Source organism: Felis catus, chromosome B2 (genome assembly GCF_018350175.1).
Source record: "Felis catus isolate Fca126 chromosome B2, F.catus_Fca126_mat1.0, whole genome shotgun sequence".
Taxonomy (NCBI): Eukaryota; Metazoa; Chordata; class Mammalia; order Carnivora; family Felidae; genus Felis; species Felis catus.
In genome coordinates, this window is record NC_058372.1 from 96,738,704 (window position 1) to 96,754,801 (window position 16,098).

The following is a 16,098-nucleotide window of genomic DNA, read 5'->3' on the forward strand; positions in this document are numbered from 1 at the left end:
CCCTCGACAGCACAACAGCACGACCAGCAGTTGGGCTGGAAGCTCAAGGGTCGTGTGAGCGAAGCGGGGCGTCGGCCCCGGGGTGACATAGAAGGATGGAAAGAGGAATGACTGCATCGCTAGACTTCTGGATTCACTTCTGGGGTTCCCAAGCGGCCCTCTCATGCCACCAGGAATATAAGACATGGTGAGACAACAGCACAGCTGGGCAACTACTCAGTTCGTGGAGTGTGTTTATGGTACAAAATAAACCACACCCACCAACAGGTTTTCACCCCTCTCCTTAACAAAATATTGCAGCTTTAAAAAGGTCACCTCCTCCCTCACAACCCGATGTCTTCTTATCTGAGGTTTAAAAAAAGAAAGGTGAGTCCAATCTCTTCCTCCTGTAACCCCACCAGGGAAGAGTTGAAAAAGTGCCCTGTGAGAGCAAACACTGGCACTCACCTGCTCACATGTATGAAAACCTGACTATGGAGACATCAAGGAGAATATTTCCATCTTTCCCGACTTTCTGCCAATGACTAAATTCAAGTCCTTGGTCACTGCTGGGAGTTTCCAATTATCTTCAGAGTTACGACAAAATTCTCCTAAAGCAATCTCAAAAAATAATTAAAAAAATGATTTTAATTAAAAAAAAATATTCCATACAGCACATAAATACAAAAATAGGTTATTGCTGCTTCAAGGGTTGAGGCTGTTAGAAGAGGTGCTCTTTTATTGTTTTCCTATGAAATTTATAGTTGTATCTTCCCTCTCTCACTGGTTTCCTCCTGAAGTAAACCAACCTTCGCTCAGGATTCCTTCCATTTGGTTCTCCTGAGGAGTTCTTCATTCCTTTTTCCTGATGAAAGGAAAAAACCTCGGCAGCCCCGCTGAAGAGAAATGATGGGAGCCCGGTGAACGCTCTGGTGGGCACTAAACAAGGAGCCCAAGACGTCTGTTCCCTGCCCCACGGGCTGCCTGGCTAGGTCTCTGCCTCAGTCACAGGGGCCCTGGACTGGCTTGACCCATCCAGCCAGCCTGAGGGATGCAGGCCCAGAACCCCAGAACTGTCCCCCAACTGCCTCCAGGGCGCACCCTGCTGGCAGCAGAGGGGATAGCTGGTCATAACAGCCTAGAGTGGGTTCTGCTCCAAGTTGCAGCTGGGAGGCATTCTAGACCAAGCAACTGTAGAACTGATCCGCTCTCAGCCTCTTCTAGGCTCTTCCAACTACTGTTAGAACTAACACACACACACACACACACACACACCCTACATCTTTTTACCTGAAGTCTTCACAAAGGGAATCATACACTTATAAAATACTTAAAATGATTTAGGCAATAGAATTGTCTTTAGATTAAAAAAAAAAATGACACAGGTGATTGGAAATGTCTGGACATGCACACACACACTCACTCTAATTTGGAATTATGCAAAACTATATCATTATTCACCGCAACCTGAAGCAAAGCTACTGCCATGGAATAACAAGTGTGAGGTTCCCAAAATAAGCTCGCGTTTGGACGAGAATGACACACATGGCCTGACTCTTTAAGGTCCATTTAGAGGAAATGGCCTGGCATGTTTTACATTTGCTGAGCTATTTAGCTGCCTGGTCTGACAAGATTTTTGAAAGGGGTGAAAATTAATTATAATTGCAGTATTGCTACAATAATTTGGTTGGCTAATTGCATTTCAGTGCAAAAACAGGCAAGGAGGAATTTCCTCCCTGGGTTATTTTCTGATATGGCAGCATTCATTTTAAGAGTAATGAGATTTTTAAAAAGTCAAACCTTAAATATCATGGCTTCAGCAATCTGTCCTGCTTAAAGTTTAATGCAAAACGAGATCGCACCTCCGTGAGAGCAGTTACACGTGAACATGGATCCAGTTTTCTCCTCGACTTGAGAGGAGAAAATCTCTCTCCCCCGAAAACTACTCACAGTATCTCTTTGACATTGTTTGGGGATGATTTTAATTTGGGGGCACCAATGCTCCTGCTTTTGTAGTGAGGGAGGCACTGGTGAGGGTGGGTAGGAAGCTTCGAAAGTCTCTCAACAAGGTATGTGTCGGCAGAAGAGGCGCGACAGGTCTGGAGAGGAATCTGAGTGGAAACCCGAGGATGCAGAAAGGGTGGGTGAGTTGTGGTGGGGTTTTCTGGGCCTCACCATTTTCACGTTGGCTTTTGAGGGAACTTATCTAGCTCCAGACCAGCCATGAGCACTTAACTTAAACTCTGAGGGACAGAGTCATTTTATCTAAGATGTTGGAAGACTCCGTCCCAAGGCCTGATGACACAGGGGTAGCTTTGTCAGGTGCTGAAAGCAGCAGACATGAAGCTCTCCCACAACCCGATGACTCCAGCTCAATTCAGGGGCCAGGTTTAGGACGGTCTCCTCCTCCCCTTCTCTGCCATGCTTTCAGTCCAGCCACCAGGTGTGTGTCTAAGAAAGGATTTTGCTATGATGTGCTTTCTCGATTATCGCTCATCAAAATGGGTCTAACGGCATGGCATGGAATCTTCCTTAGGACCTTCATCTAAGTTCTACCTGATCGAAGAGAAGATCAGCATTCAGATCTACCCTGGCTGCCCTCAAGGTCGTACAGCCCCTGTCCTGCACCAGGGCACCTGGTTGAAGGATGAGGGGCTGAAATCCCACCCTGCTCCAGCCATCAGGTGAGACCCCTGCTCTGCTCTGCCGGCTGCATCCCAGAGGAAGGTATGCTTTCCCTAACTTGCATTTTGGCCATGGGAGGCCCTGAGTTTTCCTTGATCCTCTCCCTCCCAGAGATTGCAAAGTCTAGCATTCACCTCCTCACCTCCAACGCTATAGATGTTTTAAGAGGATATGCCCATGGCGAAGGTGAATTCAGTTTGAAGATACGCTTCCTGTTCAGTGAGGAAGGAAGAATAAAAGAAAGAGGGACAGAAAGAAAGGAGAAGGATAAAAGGAATGGAGATGAGGTCACCTTCCTGCCTATTCAATTGTGGTTTCATCGTCCTTCCTTGGACACAGCTGCAAAGGGGTAAAAAATCAATTTTTTTTCTATTACTTCACGGTGAGGAAGGAGAAAACCTATTTGTAAATTGAATTAAACCCAATAATAGCATGTCTGTGTATTTGTTGAGAACTAGAAAAATTAGCTAGCGATACAACTACGTAATCCAGCAATGTAACTAGAAATCAGCACTCTTCCATTTCAAAGCTTATCTGAGACATTTTTCTTCTTCTTTTTTAAAGAAACACCCATGGCTAAATGTCACTAAGACTCTTCGGCGTGCCAACACATCAACACCTCAGTAAGGACTCTGAAAAGGAAGGGACTCCAAAGCCCCATCTGGGAAGAACATACTTCCAGATTTTTGCCTTTGCTGCTTGTGCATCTCAGTCCATCAATAATGACTGGGTATGAACTAGAATGCTCTAAGAGACGGTTTCTTCCCAAGTTGCAATCTGTGGTGCTGACTGTGGAAGAAATTCCCCGTGTCTGTGTAGGCTAGATCTTGTTCACAGAGACCCTAACCCATCCACGGAGTACCGGATCAGCAGGCTACTGCAGTGAGGGTCCTGAAACTTCATTAACAGTCTGCCCTCTAGTGGGACAACACAGTATTTCAAATAACTAGGAATAGAAAAGACTTTTTTCTTCTCTGTCAGAGGGCAAAAGAATTCAAGTTTTCCAGATAGTGCAAAGTGAGGCATTTTTTCCCTCATAAGACAGCTTCCAGAGCTGAATTAAGCAAGGCTCACAATGATAGGTCCCCAGGGCAGAGTTAAAGACAGGTGGTGCTGTGGTGGAGACAGAGGTCTTTCTTCTCACATCTTTGTGAGAACGCTTCAGGGTTCTTCTTGGGCAATAGCATTCAGTTCCCTGCTCTCTCATCATAAGAATAGGACCCACTCTAAGAGCAACCAGCCTATCAGGAACGTTAAAATAACAGGCTTTTCCATAATTTTTGGCAAATCATTAACACAGAGGAGCCTTTCAAAAGGGTCATGTTGAATTTTTTGTTTTTAAAGGCAGAGATGCACATTTTTTTTTTAAAGGCCAAGTCTTTGTGGCTGTTAATTTTAAGAAGAGAATCCATTTTATGATGGTGGCTGGATGTTGGTAAGGCAGAAGATGATCTTGAGATCTGTTGTCTGGACATTGCTTCTATCTTTTAAAAACCTTCAGAATTTGGCTTGCTTCAGTTTATCAATATGGTAGCACAGTTTCAGCGCGGGGCCCAGCTTCAGACCCAAGTATTTCATGATCATATCACTCTTCAGCAACAAGAGAGCATTGCCATCAATCTCCTGGCAGAACAGGATCAGAAAAAAGAAAATCCAGAAGGTGGTCAGAATAATAGAACAGTGGCTCTGGTTAACATGTGGTCAGGGGATGAGGCGAGGGAATATGGATTTACTCATATATACATCTCTTAGTCCCAAGGCAATCTCTTCTTTAAAAAATAAATTAAAGCAAACAAATACTATGTGTTCCTCTTCCCATAATCTCCCTGAGGTCAGATGATACATTGGATCTTTCATATTCCTGCTCCCCCTACTGAAGGAACCAAACATAACTCCAGTTATGTTCCCGATATCCCCCACATGATATTTATCTTCTTATCTGCTCTAGGACCAAAGAAGCAAAAAATTTACAGTGGACTTAATGTTTGTGTCCCCACCCAAATTCAAATGTTGAAACCCTACCCTCCCGTATGACAGTATTTGGAGGTGGGGACTTTGGGAGGTAATTAGGTCATGAAGGTGGAGGCCTCATGAATGGGGTTAGTGTCCTTATACAACAAGATGGCAGTCTGCAACCCAGAAGAGGATTCTCACCCTGATCCCAGACTTCCAGTCTCCAGAGCTGAGAAATAACATCACTCTTGTTCATAAGCCAGCCAGTCTATGGTACTTTGTTACAGCAGCTTGACTGGATTAAGACAAAGTGTCACCTGTTAGACCCTGAAACTAGCAGTTACTTTCCCATTTCAGGTGCCGGTACGAGGCCCTGACTGCCTTCCATCCCCCTAATCTCTTCTATCTTTTCTTGGTAAGCCCACTGACCTTGAGCTGATTACCAAATTGCTCATTACATTTGATGAGGGATTTCAGGTGTCTGGCCCTATCAATAATTTGAGGTGGCAGACAACTAAATAATGCACCTACTTCATCCCAGGATTTAGCACAAAGAACTACTAAGGGAATGCCAACCCCGCGTGGTCGTGGTATTGTTCCGATTTGTCTCTGAAAATGGTAACCTTCCAGAATGCGTGTACAATTCATGAACCTACTAAGGCTGGGTTTCCTCATTCACCTATCCTGTTATTTTCAGGTCACAAGACACAAAGGGTAGAAAGTGTGGGTGCTCAGGTTGGGAGAAGAGGCAGTTACAGGACTCATATAACCATGCAAGGCTCACCAGCCCTTGTTCTGCGTCTATGCAGCCAGTATTGATGGAACACCTACTCTGTCACTCACTCTCTGTGTCGTTGGCAAAATGGAAGAGTGGGCAGATCTCAACGATGGGCCTAATATTCTCTCTTTACCCCATCTCCTAGACTTCCACCATCCCCTACCACTCTGAAGGAGAGCCAGACTCCTCCTACCCAGATCTGTCTTCACATAACCCAGTCTATGGTCCCTGCTCTCAAGGCCCCATTGTCCAGCGATGTTAAATATATCCCTAATGAGCGCCTGGGTGGCTCAGTCAGTTAAGCGTCTGGCTCTTGGTTTCGGCTCAGGTCATGGTCCATGTGGAGTTTGAGCCCCATATCAGGCTCCATGCTGATAGTGTGGAGCCTTCTTGGGATTCTCTCTCTCCCTCTCTCTCTCTGCCCCTCACCCTCTCATGCCGTCTCTGTCTTTCTCAAAATAAATAAATAAACTTAAATAAATATATATCCCTAATGAAATGTGAGTGTCGGGTTAGAGCAGAAGTCTCCCCAGATCTGAGAGTATGGTTTCTATGACAGAATCACCAAACAAAAGTGAGAGACAAGAAGGAGAATATCATGGTAAATGTGGCCAGCCAGAATAATGTTCCCTCTCTTCCCCCCTAGATGTCTACGTCCTACTCCCCTAACCTGTGAGTATGTGAGGTTACCTGGCAAGGGGGAATTAAGGCTACTGATGAGCTGGATTTAAAATGGGGGAGGGGGGAATGGTATCCTGGATTACCGGGTGGGAGAGACAGCATCATCGCAAGGATCCTTACAAACGGAAGAAGAAATCAGGAGACAGAACCAGAGTCGGCAGCCTGGGCAGGACTCGCCTGATGTTGCTGGACTTGAGGATGAGGGCAGAGGCCTACAGGCCAAGAAATGAGGGTGGATCCAGATGCTGGGAAAGGCAAGGAAACCAATTCTCCCTAGAGCTTCCAGAAAGGAATGTCAGCCCTGCAGACGCCTTGATCTCAGCCCGCCAAGACCCGTCAGACTCCTGACCCACTGAACTGTAAGATAATAAATCTGTGTTGTTCTAAGCTAGATGTTTGTGGTAATTGGTTCTAGCAGCAATAAAAAACTGACATAGTAGGCCTGGCAGACGAAGTATTAATTATTACCTTTTTTTTATTTACCATATTTATAATATTTCAGAATCTCTTAAATATATATTCTAGAATCTCCGTTCTAACAATACCTGCTACCTGAAGGCTAACTATAAGCCAGGTGCCGTGCTGAACACCTTACGTGCGTTTTCTCATTGAACCCTCAAAGCAGCTTAGACTATTAGGCACGGTTACAGTTTGCCCGGCATATTGTAGGTGTGCTATAAATGTCTGTTGAATGCGCAGACAGACGGATGGATGGGCAGGAAAACAGGCACTCCTAATAACGGCCGAAATGAGGGAACAGATGGGACAAATACCCCTTCTTAAAAACAAAACGAAGTGAGAAGCCTGTAGTTCCATCTGGCCTCCCTTGAGTGGTGGCCCGAGGCTTAGTTGAGACCAGTCCCCCTCTGCAGCCTGCAGCTCCCTGAACTTCGCCCTTCCTCCATGCTCCCTCCACCCCCGCCTCCGCCCCCCTCCCAGGCCAAGCCTACCATGTGCGTGCCAGTACTCACGTGCTTTCTGAAGAGTTCCACGTGAGGCCCCAGAGCCTGCGGGTCAGCGTCTTTCACGAACCAGACCACATCCTCCACAGTCCAGGTGGAGGGGTTCCTGCTCCGGGGCCGCCTGGCATCCTGTCCGTCTGGGGAAGGGCTTGAGGCTGGACGGGTGAGCACACACAAGAACATTAGACACTGGGATGATGGCCTCAGTGCCTACCTGGTGCTGCCTGCCCCCACCTGGCTCTTAGTCCAAGGCTGTGGCCTGAGTGACCTCCTGTGACTGAGAAAGGCTGGGAGAGATAGCCTGCAGCACAGGGAGGCCACTTCTGGAGGCAGACCCTCCCATCCCTGCAAACGACCTCCGCTCTCCCACGGAGTAAAGCGTTAGAAAATGGATCTCCTTCAACAGGCTGTGCTTCTGGTCCATGTTAGTTTTTAAAAAACCCTCCTGCTCAGTTCTCAGTGAGCCCTGGACCTCCTTAGCCCGGTGACCAGAGAAGACTTGCTAAGCTGAACGTCCAAACTGGCCCCTACAGTGCTAGGAGGCCAGAAAGAATTCAGATCCTTTCTGCCTCCCCTGGTTACACCGAGACATAAAGACATAGGAGAACCGAGGTGCATTTTGGTCCTCGTTCTGGGTCTCTGCCGCCAGTGCCGGGAATCCCGCTGTGAGAGGCACCTCTTCTCTGCATGTGCAGAAAGGAGACATCCTCTCACTGCCCCAGGCACAGAGTGCCTCCATGGCCCCCTGCTCTTCCGAGGACTTGCCCCAGTCTCCCCTACTAGCGTGAGAGTTCCTTGACAGCAAAGGGTCCAATCCTGTGCCTGGTGCCGAGCTGGTCCTTGATACGTGATTATTGCATGACCTGCACCATTCCTTAAATGCATCCCCCACATGGCAGAGTAAAAGGTACAAGACAAGTAAAGGAGGAAAAAAGCAACGAATCGAATGCCTGGCCATATCTAGAGGTTGACTTTTTTCATATGTCCCAAACTAACTCCTTCTCTTTCTCCAGCACCAGGTTCTCCTCCTATCCGTCAGGTTTCTGAAACCACAGTGATGTCTCTACTTCTACCTCTCCTTCTACTGCCCCTTATTTGCTCCCCACCTTTAATTATTCTTAAGCTCTTAGGAAGACGCCTCTCACACTGGATCCTCCCTCCCACCCTGCTGCCCCTATCGGAGATCCTCTTACCCAACCCCCTGCGATGGGTTCCATGGGTATCCTTGCCCTGGGCTCTCTTCCTTCTGGGCAAAACTGTCTGCTGCCTCAATGCTTTCTGTAGACCCAACCCTGTCTGTGCCCCTTGCCTATGTACTGACTCCAGAGTCCATACTGTAGCTCAAGGTCAAGGACTCTCTTATAATAACATCTTTCCTTCTGAGACAGAGGGGAAGCGCTTTTGTGCCAGAGAGACCTAGGAACAAACCCTGGAGCCACCCACTGCTACCAATTTGACCATGACTCAGCTCATTAGCTGTAAAATGGCAACACTGTCCTTTAGGAAGGGCAAGTGTCAGACTGAAATGGGATTAGGCCTAAGCCCTAGGGCTACCACGCATCAGGCACTCCACAGAGGGGAGACACCCTGCCTGCCTCCACTGTCCTCCTGCGCACTCCCATCCGGGCACACTGACAGAATGTCTCCCTAGCTTCCCTTCTCCATCTTTAGCCAGGGCTTTTGGCTTTTCTCTAGAAGCACATACCCTCCCTCCTTTCCACAGAAGCTCCACCAGCCGTCAAAACCCAGGCAGACCCCTTCATAGGCAGCATTTCTGTGTCCTGCCATCTGGACATCACATTCCTCTGCCTTTAACCCCCACATCTTTGTTCTCAAGACGCTTTCCACATTCCACCTTATACTGCAGTTACGCGTGTCTATAACCTCCAGTTAGATTTAAATTTCTCGAGGACAATCATTTTCATCTCCCCCCATCCCATCCCATTCATTCCACAAACATCTACTGAGCATCTCTTCTGTACCAGGTCCTGGGCAAAGTGTCTGGTGAAAAACAGGATCCTCTCATTACGGGGTTTATAATCATTGACTCCTCCACAATTCTAAGTAAATGTGTTTGTAAATATGGGCTCAGGAGGTGTAAAATGAATCAATATATTTTGTAGGAACAGTATAGATAACTCACATAAAGGACTTGAGCAGGTAATCCTTAATCCTATTTTCAGGCCCAAAGAAAGTGGAGGCTCTGAACAATGAAGCAGCCTCCCTACAGAATAATTCTACCTGAAAAGTCCAGAAGCCTTCACCTCTACTTCCCCCTTTCAGTCTCGGGGCGCAGTGGTTCTCTGCTCTCTCTTTCCGGCTCCTCATTTTAACATGCTCAAAAAGTGCACAGCTCTCCATTAGTGCTGAGCAAAGTACAACATCACATTTCCGAGTGTGCCCTAAAACCATAATGGTTCAGTTGAGAACTGGATTTGCTTTGAGATTTTCCCTGCCTTTTCCTTGCCAGACCTGGGAGGGTCCCCGAACGTGGGTTGGCACAGGGCATTTTGCCGGGAAACCGTTAGTGCACCCTGGAGCCGTCTGAATGCGGATGCATGCTTGTTCGAGATGATTTCGCTGCATTTAAAGACATCTGCACTCAACATGAGGATGAGGAATCACAGAAATCATATTCGCCCTCGATCCTGCCCTATCGGTGCTTTGGTGGTAATCAGGGTGATAAAAGATGCTCTGATTACAAAGGCTGCAAGCCTTTGGTGCCAAGAATGATTTTAGAGTGATCAGAGCAGAGGTCAAATCAAGTTTCCTGTATCTGACAGGAAAGAAGAATACCAGACCAATTCACAGCATCATCCCTGGGAGCCCAAGCTCCTTGAGCAAGGTCAGGGCACAACTTTCCTAGTGGTCACAGCCAGGGGTTGAGCAAGAGGGGCGGGATCATCTTGACTGAGGAGGCTCTCCAGGTGATGGCTGTGGAGAGAGGCGGCCCAGTTGGAGAGTGGCCCCGGTGCTTGCTGTGGGCATTTTTCACCTTTCCAGGATGAAATGGCCCCAGCCAGGCCTGGCTCGGGAGCCTCTCTGAGGGGGTCTCTTAGTCATATAAGACAGAGGGCAGCAGGAAGCCTGCCACACCTTGGGAATTGCTCAAGATCCAAAGCACATAAACTCGCTCTAGAAGGAAGAGAAATGGAACTTTCCAGTGGCAGGTTTGTAAAGCCTTTGCAGTGGTCTGTGCTCACAAAGATAATAAATACGCTAACCCCCCTCCAGTGGCTGTGAAGGTGTCAGGAAGACAGATGGGTCCGGCCTGACACAGCCAGGCCAGGCGGATGTGATTGGACAGCAGGAAGACATGATGGATGTGAAAAGAATCTTGTTCTAAGGGACCAGGGCATGCAAAGTGCTCACCAAACGCCTTTATGGGAAGGCAGGATTCTCCATGTCAGAGAACTTTGTGTATGTCATGTCCCTTCACTAGAGCTGCCGGATTCGGTGAAGAGTGAAACCCAGCTGTGAATGGATGTGTAGGTGAAGGAGGTGGGGGTTGTTTCTAAAGCCGATCTCGCGTGCACCAGGAATAAATGCCTACGAATCAGTGTTTAAAGCAAGCCCGGGCATTTTCACGGCACAGGGACTTGCATGGCTGTCTTTGAATCTCTGTGTGTCATACCTGCCCACAACCACATGCATAATTTCCTTTTGCTCATTCATAATTCAAAGAAAACTTTTGAGCTAACAATAGAGTCATGTGGAGGAACGGAAGGAGCAATGAGCCCGGAGTCAAAATCCCTACCACCCACCAGCCGTGTGAGTGTCTTTGTACTTCTCAGGTGTGAAATAAGGGAGTTGGGAAGAATCTCTAAGGTTCCTCTGCCTCTGATATGGTTGTGGTTTGTCCCGCACAACACCTGGGGAGTCACCTTCTTGTATATCAGAAAGTCTTATCAGTGTGTCCACGTGCAATGCACACTGAGTAGAGTACCAACGGCCAAGCTTGTAGCCCTTCCTGGCCCAAATCATTCTCCGTGGGCTTTAGTTTCTTCATCTTGTTGCTCAAGAGTATCGTAAGAATCAAGTATGTGGCTCTGGGCTGGAGCCTGACAAAGAACATCTTGAAGGGAAGCCCATCGGTGTCTAAAAGGGACCCCTCAGTGTCCTTCCTCAGGTTTCTCTGAGTCCCCTGGGCCCTCTTGGCATCTCTAGCGCTGGATCTGGGTTGGAGGGGATGGGGGTGAAGGCCAGGGAAGGGTAGATCTGTTCTCAGCTCCTCCCAGTGACCTGGTCCCTGTAGAAGGCACCCTTCCTGGAAACAAGGCCATGAGGAATGTGGGAGGTGCCCAGCCTAGCCCACAATCTGGGTAGCATCAGGTAGTTTAAAACAGTGTTGTGTTTCATTATTTCTATGGTAAGAATTTTCAAGACTGTATGAGGTGAGAGAGATAGGAGACAGAAGAGCACCTGACCAATCCTCAAATTTTAATCAGATTTTTCTTTTATTCTTTCAAGACCAGTTGACATGCTGCATGAGAAGAGAGGATGCCCCAAGAGACAGGAGAGACCAAAGGCCTAAAATGAGGCCACACTGGGCTGGATCCTTCTCTACCACCACAGACATGCGACCTCTGGGCAAGCAATCTGACCGCTGCCAGGAAGCTTCCAGCCACTCCTCCCCACGGTCCTTCCCTAGCCACTTCCTGCTTCCCTGTCCAGCTGGCTCCACTGTCACTTCTCCGGGAAGCTTTTCCCACCTCCCTGGAGCAGGCTCAGTGACTCCTCCCTAGCTGATCCTCCCATAGCATCATATTTTTCCTTGGAGGGATAGTCACTGTTGTAATGAAGTTTGTGCAATACTGTTAACGTCTGCCTCTGTGGAATTGCACACTGTCAGAGAGCAGGGCCCACATGTGTCTTGCTTACAGCTCCATCCTTAGACCTGGGACGAGCCCCTGGCATAGTGTGCTCAGTAAGTATCTGCTGGCTGAGATGGAGCAAAAGCTGTCTGAGACTTAGTTGCCTTGCCTGTCAAACACCTACCATGTTGAGAGGATTAAATGGGATGATGTGAAGCATTAACCAGTAAGTATTAATCAAAAGGTAGTTGCTATGCTTCCTATTGTTATGATGTGTCATTCCATAATGGCCAGTAGGCTATGGCCTAAAGTCCATGCTAAAGTCCATGGCCATCAGCTTACCTCCCTGTTCAGAAATGTCTGGTTCCCACAGATGAAAGCTCAGTCTGCTCGAAGTGGACCCCAAATCTCCCAGCGTGATTTCCCTCAGCATCTCTGCTCAAACTCTCTTCTTTCCCTGGAATGAATAAGCCCTTGCCACACTTTTGCTCACGTCAACCCCTCCACATAGAGCGCTGTCCCTATTCTCATTTTCTGATTGGATGGTCTCTCTGTCCATCACCCAACCCCCTACCCTATGGAAGCTTTACTTTCTTCTTTATTTTCGTTCTTTCTTGATTCTGAAACTTGGACCTAATTGTGGTTGGGACTTCTACAGCATGTCCTATTTAATGCAAAAGTTAGGAAGCTTTTGTTATCTGAAAACTTTATAGCTCTTGATGCTTGCATGTTGGGTGGGAGAAGATGTTTATATGTTGGATGGGGAAGAGCTCTCAAATTTTTACCCGAGTATCAGCAAAAAACAAGGAAATGTGTCCTGTGAATACATCCCCTCAGAATCCACTGGCAGGGGCTATAGGTATGATCTATCAAGACAGCAGGGGGCAGGGGGAGTACTCACGAGAGAAGGCTGAGAAATTTGTCATGTCATCCATATCTACCCTCCTGCCTGCAGCCTCATGCAGTTCTCTGGATTCTGTGATTTTAAACCATTTTGATTAGCACCACAGGGGAAAATCCTTTTTTAGGTCCCCTCCAGGGTTTATGACTTAGGTCAAACCCTCCTAAAGAGGTATGGTTTCTTCAAACCAAGTACTTACACTTGGGAAGCAATTCCAGAGCAATCCTGAGCAATTCCCAGGGTGGAGGGCAAACTTCATAACCCTCCAGAGTGCCCACAGCAAGCACCCAGACTGGCAGTTAAGTGACAAATGGGTAAGGAGGCCAATGGTTTCCTCTCCTACTTTAATATACTGCCATTCGATTCAGCACAGCTTATCTCCATGGGTTCCAGATATGTTTAGCTGCACGGACTTTGAGCAAAGCATACATAGAACCCTGCTCTGCAAATGTGAAGAGGCCCTGGTTAAAGAGGGCAGGGTGTTGGGAGTCCTGTCTGCTCCCATCCCCTCTTCCCTATCCTCTAGAGCTTCGAAGGGACCCCCTGAAGCCTACTGAAAGTCTGGAAATCCCTGGGGTAATTTTGAAAGACACAGGCTTTGGAGCCAGTTAAAGTGAAATCCTGACTCAACACTTGAATGACCTTATCTTGATCTTCACTTTCTTTATCTGTACCTTGTATATAATAATACCTACTATAATAATATGTACATATTATAATAAATCATAAAATACAACTTGCAAGAAGTCATAAATAATGTATGGAAAGTGTCTGGCTCTTGGTAGGTGCTCAATAAATAGTTATTTAGTATGTGCCTCAAGCAAGCAGGCTCCTATTCTGGGGCTATGGAGGATTTGGATATGAGCAAGGGACCTCACAAAGCTGAGGGTCTGGTTCCTACTGTGGGACAGGGAAGAGAAAGTCCTAGAGATGAGAGAACAAAGTGCTACAGAAGGAATTGGAAGGAACAAACATTTCTAATTGGGAGGTGTGGCTGAGACTCTCGGTCACCTACTCAATATCTCTTTTTGCACTTTTTCCTTTATAACGGAAACCCTGATTTCCAGCTGGGATCGTGGTTTCTTAGAACAAAATCATATTTCCCAGTTTCCCTTGCAGCTGGTAGCCATGTGACTAAGTTCTGGCCAATGAGATGGAAGCAGCAGTGGAAACCTCTCTCAGAGATGCTGGCACTGCCCTCCTACATCTTGATGCTAGAGTGGACATAGCTGGCTGGCTTTCTGGTATCTATGTTTCCATTTAGCACACTGGTTAAAGGAATCTTTGGAGCATTCGAGTTAATGTGCCTACAAAGGGTGAATAATTTTCTTTTTTCTTCAGTATACTACAGAGGCTCAACAATGAACTTCTACCATTACATTTTGCAGCTAAAATGAGGAAGCTAGGTGGGTGAGTGTGTGATTTTTGAACATCCCAAAGCCCCAAAGCGTCCAGCTAATCATGGACAACTCTGATTTGCAGGGCATCAAAGTTCTCACTAATATTTCTAAGTGGTGAAAGAGGCAATCCGTATTCAGGGTACAGTTAGTGTTTTGCTTGGAGCGGAAGGTAACAGGCACTGGTGGGCTCCATCTCTCTGATTTTACCCAAGATCCTAAGAGGCAAAGCCCTGAGTGAGTGGGGATCTCCTGGGGGGTTAACTAGAGCTCTAACAGAGAGGGTTCTCTCAGAGTTGGTTCCCAGGGAGGGTCTGGGCCAACCCTCAGGCAGACCCCCTCAGACAGCTAACTGGAGAACAAAGGGCTGGGGAGGAGGCAAAAATGAAGGACAAGAGAGTTGTTGAGGGGGTGATAGATAGGAGGGCATCCCAGCGGGGGAGGGAAGCTACCTTGAGATCCCTTTGAAGGATCTAAGATTCCCCTCATCCAGGGGTACCAGACAGACTGGGATGGAGCCGACAATTCTTCAGGTAGTGATAGAAGTTCTTTTCATCCTTTTATTGCTTAAATCCTACACTTACGACATCGGGCCTGATACTCCACCAACTTGACCAGAAGACAGAGTAAATATCTCCTTTTTAAAAAATGGCAACACTCTTAGAATTATGAGTCAACTCAATCAGGCGATGACCTGCGATCACCCTGAGCAAATGGGAACTGGGTTGAGGAGAAGAGGTTGACAGGAAGAGACAGCTAAAAGGCAGAGGGGCACCAAGAGGAGTGTTTTGACAACCAGGGGCAACATGAGGACACTGGCATCATGGTAGGGGACACAGAGATAATGAATGTTTATTGAACTACTACATGCCGGGTGCTACAAAAACTCTGGGGATAAGCCTAGGAAATAAACGCTGCCCCTCATTTACTTTAAGATGTTGATTTGTGCCAAATCTTGTTCTCTTCTCTTGTTCTTAAAAATCAGGTAGAACAATGTCTCTCCCCTTTGGAAAATGGGCTCTGCCCACTCACATCTTCTGCATGGCTGATGGCTTATGTGACAATGTTGGGAAGTAGTCTGCAGGGTGCCTCTACATTTGGCAAGAGCCCCCGTGGCTGAGGGATTCTGTACTCTGCTCCTCAGAAGTGCCTTCTGCGCAAGGCGTTCCTGCCTGCCTTTCTATCTATCCTCAGCCAGGAGAGCCTTGTGTGAGATGGGGGAGGTCTTTGAGGGGAACACATGGAGGATGTTGGATCATACAAACTAGCTCATCACTGTGGCTTCTCAGGGCTACTGGTTGAGAGATCCAAGGCTCCGAACAAAAATGTGACTTGTCAAAGAAGATGGCCAACCCATTGGGAGGCTGCAGAGGGGCAAGATGAAGACTCCCTAACTCCTCAGCCTGGGGCCTCCTCTCCTCAGCAGCTTTCAGGTGCAGAGCTGCTGGGCTGTGATTGGGTGAGAGATGTGTTCACGTGATCTGTGACAGCTAATCTTTATCGAGCTTTTACCATGTCCGCGGTCTGACACTAAATACACGTGTGAACTTATTTAATCCTCCCAACAAACCTATGAGATAGATGCTGTTGTTATCATTCTAATTTTACAAGTGAGGAAACTGAGGCACCGAGAAACCCAGACTTGCAAAAGGTCATACAGTCAGGAAGTGGTAGGTCCACGATTCTAGCCCAGTGTATCTGGCTCCATATTCCATGGATTATCCACTATGCTTTACAGCCTTTGTTCATTAATGAAATACTGAAGCTTGAAAATGATTTAAAAAAACAAAACAATTCACAATAGACACAAAGCTGTCCCTAGAATGAGAGCACTTTCATGCATTGCATCCCAACAAGGTATCCCAAGGTAGTATAACCAGCATTAAGGAAATGTTGTTTAACTCTGGTTCTGCCCATGTATTTGTATCCTACAAATGTCACCCACTAT

At 47.2% G+C, this 16,098-nt stretch overlaps 1 protein-coding gene across 8 annotated transcripts in view; it reads right to left on the reverse strand.

Moving 5' to 3' along the window:
* Positions 1 to 16,098, reverse strand: part of SCML4 (Scm polycomb group protein like 4) — a 124,817-nt gene that overhangs the window by 7,204 nt on the left and 101,515 nt on the right. For 6 of the 8 annotated variants that reach the window (XM_019831047.3, XM_019831049.3, XM_045057900.1 and 3 more), the window contains 2 exons: positions 7,048 to 7,193; positions 3,968 to 4,287 (listed from right to left, as the gene is read on the reverse strand). In XM_019831047.3, coding sequence (XP_019686606.3) covers positions 4,162 to 4,287; positions 7,048 to 7,193 — 272 coding nt within the window. In that variant the 3' untranslated portion in view covers positions 3,968 to 4,161. Of the gene's footprint in view, positions 1 to 447; positions 4,288 to 7,047; positions 7,194 to 16,098 lie in introns of those variants that run through there. The other 2 variants (XM_045057899.1, XM_045057901.1) reach the window with 2 other exon arrangements.